Source organism: Elephas maximus, chromosome 25, assembly GCF_024166365.1.
Source record: "Elephas maximus indicus isolate mEleMax1 chromosome 25, mEleMax1 primary haplotype, whole genome shotgun sequence".
Classification (NCBI taxonomy): domain Eukaryota; kingdom Metazoa; phylum Chordata; class Mammalia; order Proboscidea; family Elephantidae; genus Elephas; species Elephas maximus.
Genome location: NC_064843.1, coordinates 41,650,285 through 41,667,581, shown reverse-complemented (window position 1 = coordinate 41,667,581; position 17,297 = coordinate 41,650,285). Strand labels below are relative to the sequence as shown.

Below are 17,297 nucleotides of genomic sequence, written 5' to 3'. Positions count from 1 at the left end.
TTTCTCATTTCTCATTGTGGGGCCTCTAGCTTTGCCTTCAGGCCAGAGACAGAGGCCTTGGAGGGGCTGGTGTGTGTTCTTCTCATCTGTTCCAGGGCTTCAATCTGTGTGTTCTGCTCCTCCATCCAGTGATAGTTCCCCAGTGGTTTCTGCCTTCATCTGGCTCCCCTTCTATCCCCTGGCCAAGTCAACACTTCACCCTGGGCTAAAAGTCTGTGCTCAAAGCTGCTGGGAGGTAACACACCAGTCACTCAAAGCAGACCTTGTCTTCCTTCTGGTATCCTCTTTATGGTTACTCATGTATCAGTGGGCTTCTCCAGAGTGTTGTTTCTAATCTTTATAGAGGTGCGTTGATTTAAGTGCATTGAGGTATTCCCTGCCTCACCCCACAACTCCATGGGATGCCATGGACATGTGGAAAAGTAGAAAAGTTCTAGATTATCGGCCCTCTTTTCAGGAGGTAGTCTTAATGAAGAGCAAGACACATTGAAGAAGGCGGTGTCAGTGTGTGGATGAGTTGCAGCATTTTTCAGCATGGGATTTAAGCACCCTGGCTTCTTGCATCTTGCCTGGGGGTTGCCAGTGGTTCCTGGGACCAGTGATGGGTGCCCATCTCCTGAGGAGAGCACCCTTGTTCACCCGGGGACCTCTGCAGCCGAATGTGTTCAGTCAGCCTTGGTTGCTTTGCTGAAGTTTCACTTTTTGCCCCAGTCATTTCCTCCTCCCCCACTCATCTTCCACATGGTCCCTCCTTCATTGGTCTCAGATTTGGATACCTTTGTTTTGCTGAACCCCACGTTCATGCTCATTCCCTGAGACCCGGCACGAAGGACCGTTGTGGTTTTCATGTGTTCTAAACAGATTGACAGATAATGCATTTAATTCCAGTAAAAGGCAGGAGGAGAAGAGAGAAATGAAGAGAGATTTAAAAAAAGTCTTTTCAGCTCAGGGAAGCTGAGGAGAAGATCCTTGTGCCTCGTTTATGACATTTATCTCTAGGTGAGAATTACTGATTCGAGGCAAAAGCTGATTTAAAATTTATAGAGAAAAGAGCAAAATCAATAAGCTGTAAAGTTGAAACAGAGTAAAGATAAGTGATTTTCAGAATCTTAAGATTGGGCATGAACTTTAAAATTTTCATAAAGAAATCTTCAGACTACTTTATCACTGTGGTATTTTAACTGTATCTAACTTTAGCTCTGATTTTTTTAATAAACAATATATTCATATAGTTAGAAAACTACACATACACACAGAGTAAAACATCTGTCCCTAATGCCACCCTCCTTTTGATTCACAGTTAGGCTGTTTTTAATATTTCGCTGTTACAAATATCCCTGCAGTGAATAACCTTGTATATGTATAGCTTTGTACATGTGCAGGTGTATCTGTGGGACAAGATCATGGCAGTGGAATTTCTGGGCCAAAGGGATAGATTCATCTGTAAATGTGACAGATATTGCTGGATGTGCACAATGGGATAGCCTACCAGCAACGTTTGTGAGATTCCTCACAGCCTTACTAACAGAATGTGTTTTTAAACTATCACTTGTTAGATTAAAAAATAGTATTTTATGTTGTTTTTGTTTCTATTTTTTTTGTTAATGACACTGAACATCTTCTCATATAATTAAAAATCATTTCTGTTTCCTTTTCTGTGAACTGTCCGCCCATCTCCTTTGCTTATAGTCCATTAGTTATTGGTCTTTTTCTTGGTAATTTCTAGGAGATCTTTAAAGATTAGCCCTTTGACTTTGTTATGGGCTGAAATATATTTTCCTAGGGTTTTTGTTTTTTTTTTTGTCGGGGGTGGTGCAGTGTGGTGTAGGACTTACTATGTTTTTGGCCATTCAGATTTTTTTTTAGTGTAGTCTAGTTTATTCATCTTTTTTTCCTTACAGCTTTTGGCTTTTGGGTCATTTAGAAAGACTTTCCCCATCCAAGGAGCTCTCCCATGTGTTCTTTTAGTATTTTTGTGATTTGATTACTATTCTTTTAAGTTTAAATCTTTGATCCACTTAGAATGGTATGAGGCATGGATCCAGCTTAATGTTTTTTCAGATGGCTACCCATGTACCCATTTATTGACTGTTCCATCTTTCTCCCACTGATTTGAAATGCCACTTATATTGTATACTAAATTCCTGTATATATTTGAATATTTCTAGACTTTCTATTGTTTTATTGGTCTCTTTATTTGTGGAGCCCTGGTGGCTCGATGCTTTAGAACTCAGCTGCTAACCTAAAGATTGGCAGTTCGAATCTACCATCTGCTCCTTGGAAACCCTATGGGGCAGTTCTACTCTGTCTTATAGGGTCACTATGAGTCGGAATCAACTCAATGGCAACAGGTTTGGTTTGCTTATTTATTTGTGTGTCTGTAACATATTTTAATTGTTGTTGGTTTCTAGTATGTTTTAATAGCAGTTAGCAAAGTTCCTCCCTCATTGTTTATTATTTTCAAAGTTTCCTTGATTATTCTTATTTTTTTCCACATGAGTTTCAGAATCACCTTTAGTCCTCCCCTCCCCAACAGCCTACTTTAAGAAAATAGCAATTGCATTAAATTTATAAATGAACTTAGAATTGATATCTTTATGATGTTGACTTTTCCTATGGTATGCCTTTCCATTGAGACCTTCTTTTGTGTCTTCCCATAGATTTAAGGTTTCTTCATATAGATTTTCATTTTTTTAATTAAGTTTAATCTTTTTTTTTTTTTTTTAATTTTGATGCTGTTCTCAGTGGAGCATTTTCTTTCTTTATACCTCCTGAGTTTTGTTTAAATGTATGAAAGCTATTGATATTTGTATATTAATTTTGTATCCCTGTACCTTACTGAATTATTTTATTGTCTATAGTCATTTTTTAGCTGTATCCTATACAATCATTAATACAAACAATGATAATTTTATATTATTTTTTCTAATGTTTCTTAATCTCATTTCTTTCTCTTGTCTAAACAAATGTTTTGGCTAGTACCTCTGGCACAGTGTTAAATGATACAGGTGATCATTGGCACTCTTATCTTGTTCTTACTTCAGTGTGAATGCCTCAATATAAGCCCAGCTTTGACTTTTAGGGAAACCCTGGTGGTGCAGTGGTTAAGTGCTACGGCTGCAAACCAAAGGGTTGACAGTTCGAATCCGCCAGGCGCTCCTTGGAAACTTTGTGGGGCAGTTCTCCCCTGTCCTGTAGGGTTGCTATGAGTCGGAATCGACTCGACAGCACTTGGTTTGGTTTTTTTTTTCGTTTTGACTTTTAGGTTAAGATCTGTTTTAAGGAAGCTAATGAAGTATCCGTTTGTATTAGTTATCTATTGGTGCGTAACAAATTACCCCAAAACCTACTGGCTTAAAGCAGCAAACATTCATTATCTTATAGTTTCTGCGTTCAGGAATCCGGGCATAACTTTTCTAGGTCCTCTACTTCAGAGTCTTTCACAGGCCATAATCAGTGTTGATGCAGTCATCTCAAGACCTGACCCTGGATGGGTTCACTTCCAGTCTCACTCATGTGGTTGTCTCGCGGTTCAGTTCCTTGTGGGCTGGAGGCTACCCTCAGTTCTCTGCCACATGGGCCTCTCCATGGACAGCTCGCAATATGGTAGCTTGCTTCATCAAAGCAAGCAGGAAGAGCCAAAGAAAGAGTGTACAACCAAGATGGAAATCATCGTAGTCTTTAATAACCTAATCTTGGACATGACATCCCATCACTTATACTATATTGTTTGTTACAAGCAAATCACTAAGTCCAGCCCACACTCCAGGGGAAGGGATACCCGAAGGCTATCTCCCATATCATTGATTTCTTAATTGACTGTTTTTATGCAAGATTGGAGGTTGAGTTTTGTCTAGTGCCTTTTCAGTATTGCTAGAGATAATATTATGATGTTTCATCCTTAGCTCTTTTAATGTGTTAAAGTACGTTAATAAGTTTCCTAATATTGAACAATTCTTGCATTCCTGGAATAAACTCAATTTGGTCGTGATTCTTTAATGGATTTGCTGATGTTTTTAGGGTTTTTTAATTCATTAGTGAGATTGGACTGTAGTTTTGTATGTGTGTTTCATTAAGTTTTGGTATCAATGATGTACTTGCTTCATAAAAAGAGTTAGAAAATTTTCCTTTACTATACCTTTTTTTTGGCACTGTTTAAGTACTACTAGGATCCCACTGGGATTGTCAGTGCCTGGTACTTTTTGAACATTAGCTCTTTGACAACTTTTTCTTTATGAAAATTAGTCTGTTTTGATTTCATGTTTCTTTTAGTTTCCTCTCGTACTCTAAAAGGCCTATGCAAATAGTGCACCTAATGGTTACATCTGTCTTCTCCAACTTTGAGTGGAAATTTTAGTTAACATCTGTAATCATTGGCAGTGTAGTAGGGCAAGAGGCAGGGAAAGGTCCTTTGACCCTTGGTCTGTCTGTCTGTGGTGCTCTCCGGTGGCTTTGGCTTTGACAGACTCATTGGTAACACAGGACCATGCTGAATGATGGTCTAGTGCTCCAAGCTAATAATGTCTTATGTCCTGCAAACCATAGACAGAACTTTATACTCCCCACTTGTGAACTCCGCTGCCAGGCAGGTCCCTGCCTCCTTCCTTGGATAGCTTTCTCCTCCCCCTTTGTCTTCACCCTGACCCCATAGCTTATTTTCCTGTGGATCACACACAGAAGGTCCCCTAGGTCGGGAGTGGACAGAGTAAAGTCTTGGTTATCCCAATATTGGTAATAACTGCTTTGCTTGACTTAACAGGAGAAAGAGGGTGCAAACAACTAGAGAACACAGGCAAGTGGCTCTGCAGGGTGATGGGGCCCCAGAACGGAAGAGATGGGGAAAGAGAATACCAAGGCTGGTGGGGAGGGAGTGAGAGGGCAGGGAGTAGGAGTGTAAAGATGGACATTTGCTTGCTGGCACTCATTTCCTTGGCCTGCAGAGACTTTGGAAACCCTGGTGGTGTTGTGGTTAAGTACTGCAGCTGCTAACCACAAGGTCGGCAGTTCGAATCCACCAGGTGCTCCTTGAAACTCTATGGGGCAGTTCAACCCTGCCTTGCAGGGTCGCTATGAGTGGGAATCCACTGGACCACCCTGGGTTTTGGCAGAGACTTTTAGAAAGCAAGGTGCAGTTTCGCAGTTGAGCCACAAGGTGGCCCATGCCTGCCCAGGAACTTTTCTAGGAAGAGGAAAGCTAAAACAGAGGCCAGGGGCCATGAAGAGTGTGGGTGGGGTGGGTAGGAACTGCCAGGTTCCCAGGGTTTTAATGCCCAGTGTCCTGTCACCACAATCCACCAGCAGACATTAAGAAGGAGTTTCTTTACAGTTACAGTCGTCCCTCAGTATCCATGGGCATTGGTTCCAGGACACCCCGCAGATACCAAAATCTGCGGGTGCTCAAGTTCCATGTATAAAATGGTGCAGTATCTGCAGTAACTTACACACATCCTCCTGTATACTTTAAATCATCTCTAGATTAGTCCTGATGCCTAATACAATGTAAATGCTATGTAAATAGTTGTTATACTGTATTGTTTAGGGAATAATGACAAGAAAGTCTGTACGTGTTCAGTACAAATGCAGCCATCATAGGCCTAACTACACAGGACACGTCAGACGGAGGCAAACAGTGCTTAAGTGAGTGCTGGAGAGACTACGGGTCTGTGAAATGGCGAGAGCCTACAGCAGCGTAGGCCTACGTATCACTTTTTTTTTTCCTGAGTATTTTCGATCTGCAGTTAGTTGAATCCGTGGATGCAGAACCCTCAGATATGGAGGGCTGACTGTATATCTATTTGAAGTTGGAAGGACTGTTTTTGTAGTCTTCAAATCCATTGGTGAGTAGCTTGTTCTCTTTTGCCGAACCTCTCTGGATGTTGTGGTCTGTGCATCTCTCGACAGGTCCAATATCCCATGAGCAGAAGCTGTCACAAAGCTTGGAAATTGCCTTGACGTCGACCCTTGGCTCCATGCCCTCTTTCACGGCTCGGCTGACCAGGGGACAGCTCCAGCACCTTGGCACAAGAGGGAGCAACTCTTCCTGGAGGCCAGGTGCCAGCTTGGGTAACATGGGTCCCATCCATACCCTGGGAGCCTTTGAACAGTGGTCTGTTTTCTGCGCAGTGTGTAGGGCGCTGTCTCTGGGCGATCTGTGGATCTGTGTGCCCAGCCTCCTCCTTAGCTCCAACACCCAGGCCAGGAAGGAAAGCCTCTCCTCTCTCCTTTGCCAGTGGGAGTTAAACTTTGCAGGAGAAAGACTGTCTTTAGACAACTATTAGTAATTCTGTGAATTTAGGGCTTGGCCAGTCTTTACTGTCGTTTTTTGGTGAGATTTAATGTTAATTCTTCTGTTCTGAGGCCTTTTATTGGTTTCTCTTTTTTTGTTTATTTTCTAATTTAATCTGTCTCCCGTCTGGCATCTCGGGGACTTTATATAAATGTGGAGGAAGGTTTGGGTTGAATATGTCATCTTCATCCCTTCCTGTTAGACATTCTTATCAGTGTATTAGTAAAGACAATTCCTAAAGCAGCTTACTGAACCAATTTTTGCCTGAAATGAACTTGGAAACACATTTATGATAGAATCTATTAGATTCAAAGCAAGAAATACTGACTGGGATATTGTTGGATTTTTTTTTGTTTGTTTTTTACAAGATGAAGCTTTGTGGGGCCGGTGATAAAGTGTACACTTGATTCCTCCCACCTCCCCAAAGCCAGTCCCTTCCCATTGTCTAGATCCCAGACCTTTCTCCCTTTTTGTCTCCCATTTCCCACCTCCTTGTCTCTTTCCTGCCCGCTCTGATTGGGTTTCTAGTCTGACCATTCCCAAGGCCTGTCTTGTCAAAGTGACCAGCAATTTCTATGGCCCAAGATTGCTGGTTGCCTACACTCCCAGAGGCATTTGATGTGACCAACCAGCCCCTCCTTTGTGAAACACCTTCTCTCTTGGCCTCTGGGCTGTTGTGCTCGGTTTTACCTCATACTCAGTGGTCCCTCTACAGTTTCCATTGCCGACTCTTCCTCCCCTGTGAGACTCTGGCCCCGACCTTGTTTTCTCGGTACTCTTTCTCACGCCGAGTGAGAGCGCACTTGTCCAGTGAATACCCTATGTTCTGCTGTAGCTCCTGCCTCTCCTTGGAACTCAGCTGCTTGGCTCCGCACATGGGCATCTCATGGACGTCTCAGACTAAACATTCTAACGCTGAACTGGTAGCGTCACACCCACACATGCACAGCTCCGAGGTGAGCCCAGGAGCTCATATGCCATTTACGGGAACTCTCGCTTGAGCTCCTAGTTTCTGCAGTCTACTCAACACCTCCTTTGTCCTTCAGCCAGAGAGCCAGAGCTTTAGTTTGCCTGCTTTACCATGCAATTCCTGTGACCACATCTGTGACCTGCGCCTAGTGGCTGGAGGACAGAGAGAGAGAAAAAAACAAAAGACAGGATTTTTCCGCTACTCTCTGTAACCCTTAAAACCAAACAAAAAACAAAAAACCAAACTCGTTGCCTTTGAGTTGGTTCTGACTCTAACCCTTAGGGGAATTCACTTTCTTATTCCTCAGACCAGAAGGAAAGTGTTGTTGTGGAACTCTTTCTGGCCTTGCAGTACATACTTCTGGGTGTTGAGCTACTTTTGAGCCAAGGCCAGGTGATCTGGGGGGAGAGGGGACAGGAGACTCACTGCTGGATGGTAATCCTTCATCTTCTGGTGTTCTTTCCCAATCTGCCTGCTTCCTGTTACTTTTCAGAGTCCTTGGACGGAGTTCTCTGCCCAGATGTTGCAGTTGCATTCAGTGGGAGGGGCAGAATGGAATGTGCTCATTACTCTGTCTTGCCGGGAACTGGAACTTCCCTGCAGACACGTTTTAAAACCACCACAGCACATAAAAATCCTCACCACTAGATTCATTAGCATTTCTTACATAAAAAAAAAAAAAACTCATTGCTATCGAATCGATTCCAGCTCACAGTGACCCAATGTATAATTCGGTGCCACTAAAGATATTTCATATACATTCTCCTTATCATTCAGGTTCATTCTGTTAAGTTACCTGTGGACACATTTTTCCAAGGCAAAGGAAACTTGAGGCCAGTTAAGTTCTAACTATGGATTTGGGGAGGCACACCTGGGAGAGCGTTCTGCACTAAATGCCCTTCATTGCTCAGGATTCCACAGAGTCAGTAGCCAAGGACAGAGTTTAGTAGTTCTCTCTCTCCCCTCCCCCCACTAAAAAAAAAATTCTCTTCTGGTCTTTCCTTCTTGGCACATTTAATCCATTGTCAGATGTCTGGTAAGTGGCAGCCTGGACCTGGAAAGAGACTGTTTTGGGGGGTTTGGGTTTCCAGTCTGCCCAGAGCATAGTAGTTTCTTCCTTGATGATCTTTGTTTTCGTTCTTTGTCACTGAAACGTTCCCTGGGGTTCTAGGCCTCTGAAACCCTTTAATGGGGCTGCTGGGCAGTGCTGGAGAGAATTAGGACCCTTACATATTTCACTGGTGGGGTGGCAGGTGTGGCTTTTAAGACCCAAATGGAGAATGAAATCTGACGATGCACCTATGGGTCAGACGGACCTCAGAATCATCTAGCACAGAACCTGGCATGCAAGAGACACTCAGTACATGTAAGTCAGTGTCCCTTTCCTTCATCTTTTTTTTTTTTTCCCCCAAACATCTGGCCGGTGCGTAGTAGAAGTTTACCTGTACAAAAGGGAAAGTACTCTTTCCACTTACTGCAAAATTCTTGGGCTTTGTGCCCATGAGAGACACCTGGTGCTTTTAGGTTGCTTTGTAATTAGGTTGTTGACCGGGCTTTGAAAGCACAGGAGCAGGACAGTCAGGGGCATCTTTCCGGAGGAGGTGTGGTCTGAGCTAAGTGTCAAAGGATAAGGGCATTCTAGGCCAAGGGAGTAGTCCCTGGGTGGTGCAAAGGGTTAACATGCTCAGCTGCTGGTTAGCAGGCCGAAGGTTCAAGTCCACCTAGAGGCACCTGAGAGGAAGGGTCTGGCTATCTGCTTGTTAAAAATCAGTCATTGAAGATCGTATGGAGCAGGGTTCTATTCTGACCCACATGGGGTCGCCATGAGTTGGGGTCGACTCCATGGCAACTGGTTAGGCAAAGGGGCCGGCAAGCACAAAGAGGCCAGCGATGGCAGGGTATGTGCAGGCAAGAAGCAGTTGGAGATTTCTGGGTTCTGGTGGACAGGACTGAGGTGAAGAGAGGTGAGGCTGGACAGGACGAGCAAGGGAGTCCTAGTTGTCCCAGAGGTGTTGAGGAGTCCCTAAGAGGTGGAAAGCAGAGGCATGGGGGAAGTCTGGTTGTGTTTGGAGTCACTGAGGGCAGTTTTGAGCTGGATTAAAAGGATAAGACTGTAGGAAAGCCATCCAGTTAGGCTGGAGATGAGAAGGTGGCCTGGATTATTGTAATGAAAAAGAATGGGGAAGAGGGGGTGGGTGTAAGAAGCATCTGTGAGCAAATTGGTTTGGGGTGCTTTTAGGGTCCCCAGGGGTGATGGTATGGGAATGGAGAAGTGAACCGCAAGGAGGACAGGTGAGCACACACCTGCATATGCTGTTGTCCGCCCTCTCGGGAGGTATGGGTTGAAGGAGAAGAGCAGGTTTCTCATGTCAGGGCCACAAGAAAGAGCCAGTGCAGCTGGAGGGACAGGTGTGGCAGGACCTGCCCACCGTGGCCCTCATTCAGGAATGCCCTGCAGGAAGCATGGAAAGAGAGCACCTGTGCCTGCCCCTGGGGCTGTGCAGCACAGGAAGGGGGCTGGGGGGCTGAAGAGAAGCCGGCGCCAGGCTCAGCAGGCAGGTCTGGTGGCCTTCCTCCCCTCTTCAGCTACCCCAGCCCTGCAACACTGGGCCATCTTTTGCTTTTCCTTTCTCTTGTACTCTGCCCTATATGGTTGCTATGAGTCGGAATCGACTTGACAGCACTGGGTTGGGTTGTCGTCTCTAACCTTTTTTGCAGCTTGTGACGGCCAGGATGAACCTGTACCTTGCTCGGGCCTTGGCAGCCTCTCTGGGGAAAGTGTATCTTGCTGGGAGTTCAGGAGGAAGGGCCCAGTCCTGCCCAGCTGCCCCCAGGAGCCAACTTTTGTTGAGCATTCAGGGGAGCATAGAGATATGATCAAAGATGATAGAGATGAGGCCTTCCAGATTCCAGGCTCCCTGCTACCTCTCCTCCCAGATCAGCCAGAGGCAGCTGTGAGGAGGCTGAGGCAGTTGCTGCAGCTTTGGTGGGTGTGCGGTGGGCAGCTTCTCTCTTCACTCCCAGCACATGCTGTCTTCTAGGAAAGACGTCTGGCCCAGGGAGCAGCTTTCCCTAACCTTGGCCCACTTTCCTCCCTGATTTACCAGAGCAGCCTGGGAGCAGCCTGGGCCCCGAGTGCGCTACCTGCAAAAGAGTGTTCTCTCCCTACTTCAAAAAGGAGCCGGTGTACCAGCTTCCCTGCGGCCACCTCCTGTGCCGGCCCTGCCTGGGTGAGAAGCAGCGCTCCTTGCCCATGACATGCACAGCCTGCCAGCGGCCGGCTGCCAGCCAGGACGTGCTGCGGGTCCACTTCTGAGCGATCAACCTCAACGGGAGAAGACCCATCGCTGGGAGGAGTCACAGCTCCCGAGGTCTGGCCAGGGCCCAGGCACAGAGTGGGGTGCGAGCGGGTCCCTGTGCTGCCTTTTCTTTCCCAGGGGTCTTTTCCTTCATCACCTCGCATAGTGTAACACACGAGGGTTGAGGGAGAGGGTACGACCCTCCTGCTTAAGTGGCAACAGGATTACAAAGCCATAGGTTGTGCTAGGAGGGATGAGGGAGCTGTCCCTGCCCTCCTGTGCCTCCCTGCCACTCCCCCTGCCAGACCTCAGGGCCTCCTGGAGCCAGACCCACCCTGGGCAGGAGCACCCTGCTGAGGGCCCTAAGTTGTCTGCACACACCCCTTCAGGCTTGTCTGCACACCCCCTCCCGCGGGGCAGTTGTGAGCAGAGCACAATGCACTGTGGCTCGGGACCTATAGGAGCATCTCCGCCTTCAGAGTGTCATCCCGAAGTGAACCACACACAGGGGTCTGTGGGGTGAGTGACTCATCCTCCCCACCCCCTGCACTGGGAGACCACTCTGAGCCTTAATAAAGGATTGTTGACATCCGCTGTGGGCGTCTTCCTGGTGGCGTGCCTGTCTGTGTCGTCATTATCATGTCCCCAACCCGCCCCCACACAGTGCTCCTCACAGGGCAGTGCACACAGCCAGGGGAGCCCCTCCCTCTGCTGTAATTCCTGTCAATGACTTTAAAGGACAGAAATGCTCATTTTCGGACCTGGCTGATGTGTGAGGGCCCGGTATCACGGGTTTGAAGGTGGGCCTGTGTTGGGGTGAGGCTGAAAAGCCTTCCTCCAGGGAGGGCCAGCCTGCACTCAGGCCTCTCTCTGGAGCTCTGGTGGCAGAGCTGGCAGTGCCATCACTGCATTGGGAAGGTGCCTTTTCTGCATGAGGTCCATTTCAGGAAAACACTTGTTCATAGGCTGCTGGTTTTTCATTCAAAATTCAGCCGCATGGAGCCCAGAGGGAAAATATGTATGTCTACAACTGTATTTACTGTATTGAATAGACTCTAGTCACTGGAAGAATGTCAGTGAGAAAACACCATGCTATTCCCAATTCCTTTCTGAGCACATTTGGGAAGGAGCAGCCCAGAGATGCTTTAATAATATCTTATCTCTGTGATTAATCACAGGCAACCATGAACAGGCTGTGGGCTACACATTCCTGGTCCCAGGAGCCCCAGGAGCCAGCCGACTGCTCTCTTCCTCTCACACAGGCCAGCTGCCGTCCCCGGAAACACAGAGGAGGAGGCTGGTGTTCTCTCTGGCTTCCCTGCTTTGCTTACAGGGCAGGTAGAATTCTAGTCCTTACAATTGCAGGAAGGTGGAGTTTGTTAAAAATTTGGATTCTTGGTCTTCAGTCCAGACCCCCAGATTTATAGTACCTGGGGTTGGAGTGTCCTGCCTGTACAGGCTATTCACATCCTTTGCTTGGGTGAGGCACGAAGCTCATTCTGGGCATGTGGCACTGGGCCTCTCTGAGGGCAGGAAAGCCAGTCTAAGGGCAGGGAAGCCAGGGCAGGCACCGCCACTGCCAGGGGAGGGGAGCAGAGCGGGAACCCTGCCCTGCCCTCCGCCTCCCGCTGCTGCTCCAGCCTCTAACTCTGCGGGCCATTGTCCTTGTGCAGCCAGCCTTGGGCCTCTCTGCCCTCACCTACAAGGGCTAGGCCATGGTAGTCACCCTTCAGTTGCCCCTCTAGCCCCTGGGCAGGCAGAAGGGGGGCCAGCCGGATGTCGTCCTGAGGGAAGAAGAAGAACCAAATTGCCAGGAAGAAGAGGAGCAGCTGCTCAGAGCTCACAGGGTACTCCATCTGCCAGTGGACCTTGCAGTGTCTGGACCCTGGGGCAGACCCGGCCCCTCTAGCCCCTCCACGCCTGCCTTGCCCCCTCCTGTGGGTCTTCAGTCTAAGGCCTGCTGGGTGCTTCTCCGTTCCCCAGGAAGCAGGGGCCTCTGACGCCCAGGTTTGCTGTATTAAGTAGGTCTGCAAACAAAGAAGTGTCTGTGGAAGAAAATGCACCACCTGGCTGCAAGGCTGCTGCTCAGCCTCCTACCTGTGGTATTGTGATGCTGGACTGGCTGCCATTGTGATGGCCACTGGGGTGGGAATAGGGGGCTGCTTCAGGCTGGACCCCTCCTGCAGGGCACATGTGTATGGTCTGTGAGCAAGACCAGCCCCAGAGCAGCCCCCTCTGCTGTCTTCATCGCAGCCCAGCCCGCGGGAGCCTTTGCCACTGTTGTAGCAGCTCACACATGTATCATCTCTCAGGACTAGTCTGGAAGAGGGATGGCTGGGGTGGGAGCCCTGGCTGGGCTGGGAATTGGCCAAAGCTCTGCTGTTGAGTAGATAGCCCCTAGACACCTGTGACTTGTTGCTGTCTAGTCTGCTCCAGCTCATGGTGACCATATGTATAACAGGATGAAACTGCCCAGTCCTGTACCATCTTCATGATCATTGGTTTGTTTGAGTCCAACATGTAGCTAGTTAATTTAGTTCCTTGGCTACACCAGCTGCATTTCAAGGTCTTAATAGTCACAATTGGCTGGTGGCTACCATATTGGCCAGAACAGATAGGGAGCATTTCCATCACCACAGAAAGTTCTTTTGGGCACTGTTGGGTCAAAATATGAACTTAGTGAGACTGGCCCTTACAACCCCCTTGTCTCCTGGAAATGTTAGGAAACACCCTGACTTGGAGAAGGGGGCTGATAATGGATAGCAGAATTATGGGACTTCCAGAGGGAGAATCAGATGTGTGTGAACCTTCCTGCCTCCCTGGGCACAGGGCCGGCCCTGCTGTAATGCACTCCCTCCCTGCAAAGATGGGCCAGAAATGACTCCATCTGCCACTGTTGATGGCCCAGAAGTGTGACAAGATCTCACAGAGTAGCACAGGGATGAGGTGGAGACGAAGACCGAAGAGGCAGCCTTGTGGTGGTGGCAAAGTTTTTGCATGAAGGTTTGCACCAATAACAGAGTAATGCCACCTATGCATAGGCACACTATTCGGAGAGGTTACCAGCACCAATTTGGTGCTTTTTCTTCCAATATTTTTCTATAAAGAAAAAATGTATATGTATATAGTGTGTGGTTCTGTTACCTGCTGTTTTACTTAGCATTATCTCATGGACATTGGCGTTATCATTAGGCACTCTAAATATAAAGATCATTTGGAAGAATAAGCCAGAATAACCATGGAAACCCTGAGAAAGAACAGTTTGGATGGCGAGAATTAACCCATGGATAACTGATCAATAGGACAGAAATAAAAATCTAGAAATAGCCCCAGCTTCATTTGAAAATATCGTGCTCTATGAAGGTGGCATCACCAATCAATGGGGAAAGATGGGCCTTTCAACGAGGGGTGCTTGTGATCACTGGAAAAATGAAACCAGCTAAGAACTAGAAGGAAATGGGGGAATTCCTTTATGATCCAGAGTAAGGAAAACCTGATTCAAAATTCTGAGACAGAGAAAAGATTGATAAACTTGACTGCATTTAAAAAAAAAAAATCCGAAAAGTAAAAAGTCACAAACTGAGGAAATGTATTTGCAACTTTATTACAATGGTTAATATCCCTAATATACAGCTTCTAAAAATATTCACGATTCAAATGGCCTTAAAACGTGTAAAAAGATGCTCTACCTTGCTCATAATGAAATGAATCCAGATAAAAACCACACCGAAATACTATTTCTTGCTTAGCAGGTTGGCAAAAAATCTAAACATTGGATCACAATCTGCCAGTGAGGCTGTGGGCAAACAGGCCTATCCTATACTGCTGGTGGGAATGCAGAAGGGAATTTGACAATATCTAGCAGTTACATATGCAGTTACCGTTTGTCCCTGTCATCCACTTCTAGGATTCTATTCCAAAGATCCCCTGGCAAAAATATAAAGAGAACGATTCCAACCCTACCAGCAAGTAGCCTGAGCAGGCAGGGCTGGGCCATCGGGGGCTGAGGAGCCAGTATTACCTCACTGTGGAGGGGCCAGCTATGCCCAGCATATAGGCCCAGGAACACATGATTTACACATCCGCAATCTCGTGCATACTGCATCGTCAAAGAGATTATGGAGATCTTGAAACCCATCCGTGTTAAAAACATCTGCATTCAAAAGTTAAAAAAAAAAAGTATGTATGAGCACAGTGTCCTGGGCATTGTGCTGAGTGCTGTCTATGCATTATTTCATTTAATGCTCACAACTTTTTGAGGTAGGAGGAAACAGGCACAGTTACACAACTAGCTAATCTGACTGACTCCAAGGCCACCAACTCCAAACTTCCGAGATGCTCTGTGGGTTGCATCACCTGCACATTCTGTCACTGCAGGGCCTCTGAAGATCCCTCCATTGGGCAGGGTGTCAAAATGGCGTGGCAGAGGTGGCTGACCACCTCTAACTTCACAAGGGGGAAGGGGAATCAAGATCAACAGCCCAAGGCTGATTCCTATGAGTCAGAGGTCAGACATACCTCCTCTCTCCAACCTTTTTACCAATTCTGACATCAGCCATCCCTCCCTTGGCACCCTCTACTTCTCTGCTGGGTATGATAACGTGTTGCAATGACCACACAGAACTACAGACAATACTCACATTTATAGGGCTTATTAGGGAAGTAACAGGTTACAATTCAGGTTCAGGAATGCTCAGGATACAGTTCTTCCATCAGGACAGCCTCTTAGCCATGCCCACAGGCAAGTCTCTCTCTGGCCCTAGGCCTCTCAGCCTAGCCTCTGCCCTGTTTGGCAAGTGTTACAAAGCTCTTTTAGCTCTGCCAAAAAGTGCCCAGAGGGCACCCCCCCCCCCCCCCCCCGCCGCCAGTAAGCCTTGGCCCAAAGGCACTCAGCTCTGTCTCCATGGGTCGGCAAACCTAGCTCCACCAAGTACCTGGAGGCACCCTACTCCTGCAGGTGCTCAGCTTTCTCACTCTGGTCTGCCTCTGCTGCCATTTATTTCCCTGCTGCTGTTTATCTCCATCTTCGTTGTTATAGATCCTTCTCTCTTGGTCTCCTGGTTCCAGGAGCTTCTCAGCATAGGGATCCAGGGTCCAAAGGACACGGTCCACTCCTGGGTCTTCTTTCTTGGTGGTGGTAAAAATCCTTCCTTCCCACCCCTGGGATGGCTCATTTTAAGCCTAGTGGGATGGCAAAACTGACCAATCCCCTTGTTATGGTTCCATAACATTATTTGCATGGTCCCACCCCCACAAGAGTGCCATGTACCTTATTTACATTATTAGCAAGCTATCCAATCTCCTTGCTGGGCCACAAGCATCTTATTTGCATAGCCCCCCCCCCCAATCATTTGGTGGGAATTACAGACTGTAGCTAAAAGGGCCATATTAAGTAATTCACTACACCATACAGGGTATACGGGCACTGCCAGCACTGAGCTGGTGGGAGACCACACAATGACAACTGCAGGACACTCTCCACTTGGGTCCAAGTCAGCCATGTGGTCCAGACTCAGGCACAAAGAAGTCTAACTATGGAATAATGAACTCATTGCCAGGTTTCAGCACAGCTTTTAAAAATTCAATGATATCACACGTCTAGGCACAAAAATATTGAGTAGCTAGAGTGAATGGAAGAAATGATGAAATAAAAGAGCTGAACGTAAGAATTCAAAGGGCAGCTTTAGAAGACAAAGTATTATAATCACATGTGCAAAGACCTGAAGTTAGAAAACCAAAAGAGAAGAACATGCTCAGCATTTTTTCAAGCTGAAAGAACTGAAGAAAGGATTTAAGCCTGGAGTTGCAATAGTGAAGGATTCTATGGGCAAAATACTGAATGATGCAGGAAGCCTCAGAAGAAGATGGATGTTTACAATAGCAAAAAGATGGAAGCAACCAAGGTGCCCATCAACAGATTAATGGATAAATTGTGGTATATTCACATAATGGAATACTACACAACAATTAAGAACAATGATGAATCCGTGAAACATAACATGGAGGAATCTGGAGGGCATTATGCTGAGTTAAATGAGTTGCAAAAGGACAAATATTGTATGAGACCACTATTAGAAGAACTCAAGAAAAAGTTTAAACACACAAGAAAATATTCCTTGATGGTTATGGGGGAGGGGGAAGGGGTATTCACTAATTAGATAGTAAACAACTATTTTAGGTGAAGGGAAAGACAACACACAATACAGGAGAGGTCAGCACAACTGGACTAAACCAAAAGCAAAGAAGTTTTCTGAATACAACCGAACACTTTGAAGGCCAGAGTAGCAGGGATGGGGTCTGGGGACCATGGTTTCAGGGGACATCTAGGTCAATTGGCATAATAAAAGGTATTTAGAAAACGTTCTGCATCCCACTTTGATGAGTGGTGTCTGGGATCTTAAACTTTAGCAAGCAGCCATCTAAGATGCATCAATTGGTCTCAACCCGCCTGGAGCAAAGGAGAATGAAGAACACCAAAGATGCAAGGTAAATATGAGCCCTACAGACAGAAAAGGCCACATAAACCAGAGAGTACATCAGCCTGATACCAGAAGAACTAGATGGTGCCCGGCCACAACCAATGACTGTCAGGAACACAACAGAGAACCCCTGAGGGAGCAGGAGAACAGTGGGATGCAGACCCCAAATACTCATAAAAAGACCAGACTTAATGGTCTGACTGAGACTAGAAGGACCCCAGTGGTCATGGTCCCTAAACCTTCTGTTGGCCCAGGACAGGAAC

At 46.7% G+C, this 17,297-nt stretch overlaps 1 protein-coding gene and 1 long non-coding RNA gene across 7 annotated transcripts in view; one reads left to right on the top strand and one right to left on the bottom strand.

Annotated features, from left to right (window-relative positions):
* The window catches only part of UBOX5 (U-box domain containing 5), a 42,310-nt gene extending 29,133 nt beyond the window's left edge, over window positions 1-13,177 (top strand). For 4 of the 6 annotated variants that reach the window (XM_049869282.1, XM_049869279.1, XM_049869280.1 and 1 more), the window contains exon 4: window positions 5,902-10,447. In XM_049869282.1, the coding sequence (XP_049725239.1) occupies window positions 5,902-6,278 (377 nt within the window). In that variant the 3' untranslated portion in view covers window positions 6,279-10,447. Of the gene's footprint in view, window positions 1-5,901 lie in introns of all 6 variants that reach the window. The other 2 variants (XM_049869283.1, XM_049869284.1) reach the window with 2 other exon arrangements.
* LOC126067434 (uncharacterized) overlaps window positions 1-17,297 on the bottom strand; it is a 45,204-nt gene that overhangs the window by 3,692 nt on the left and 24,215 nt on the right. The window lies entirely within an intron of this gene.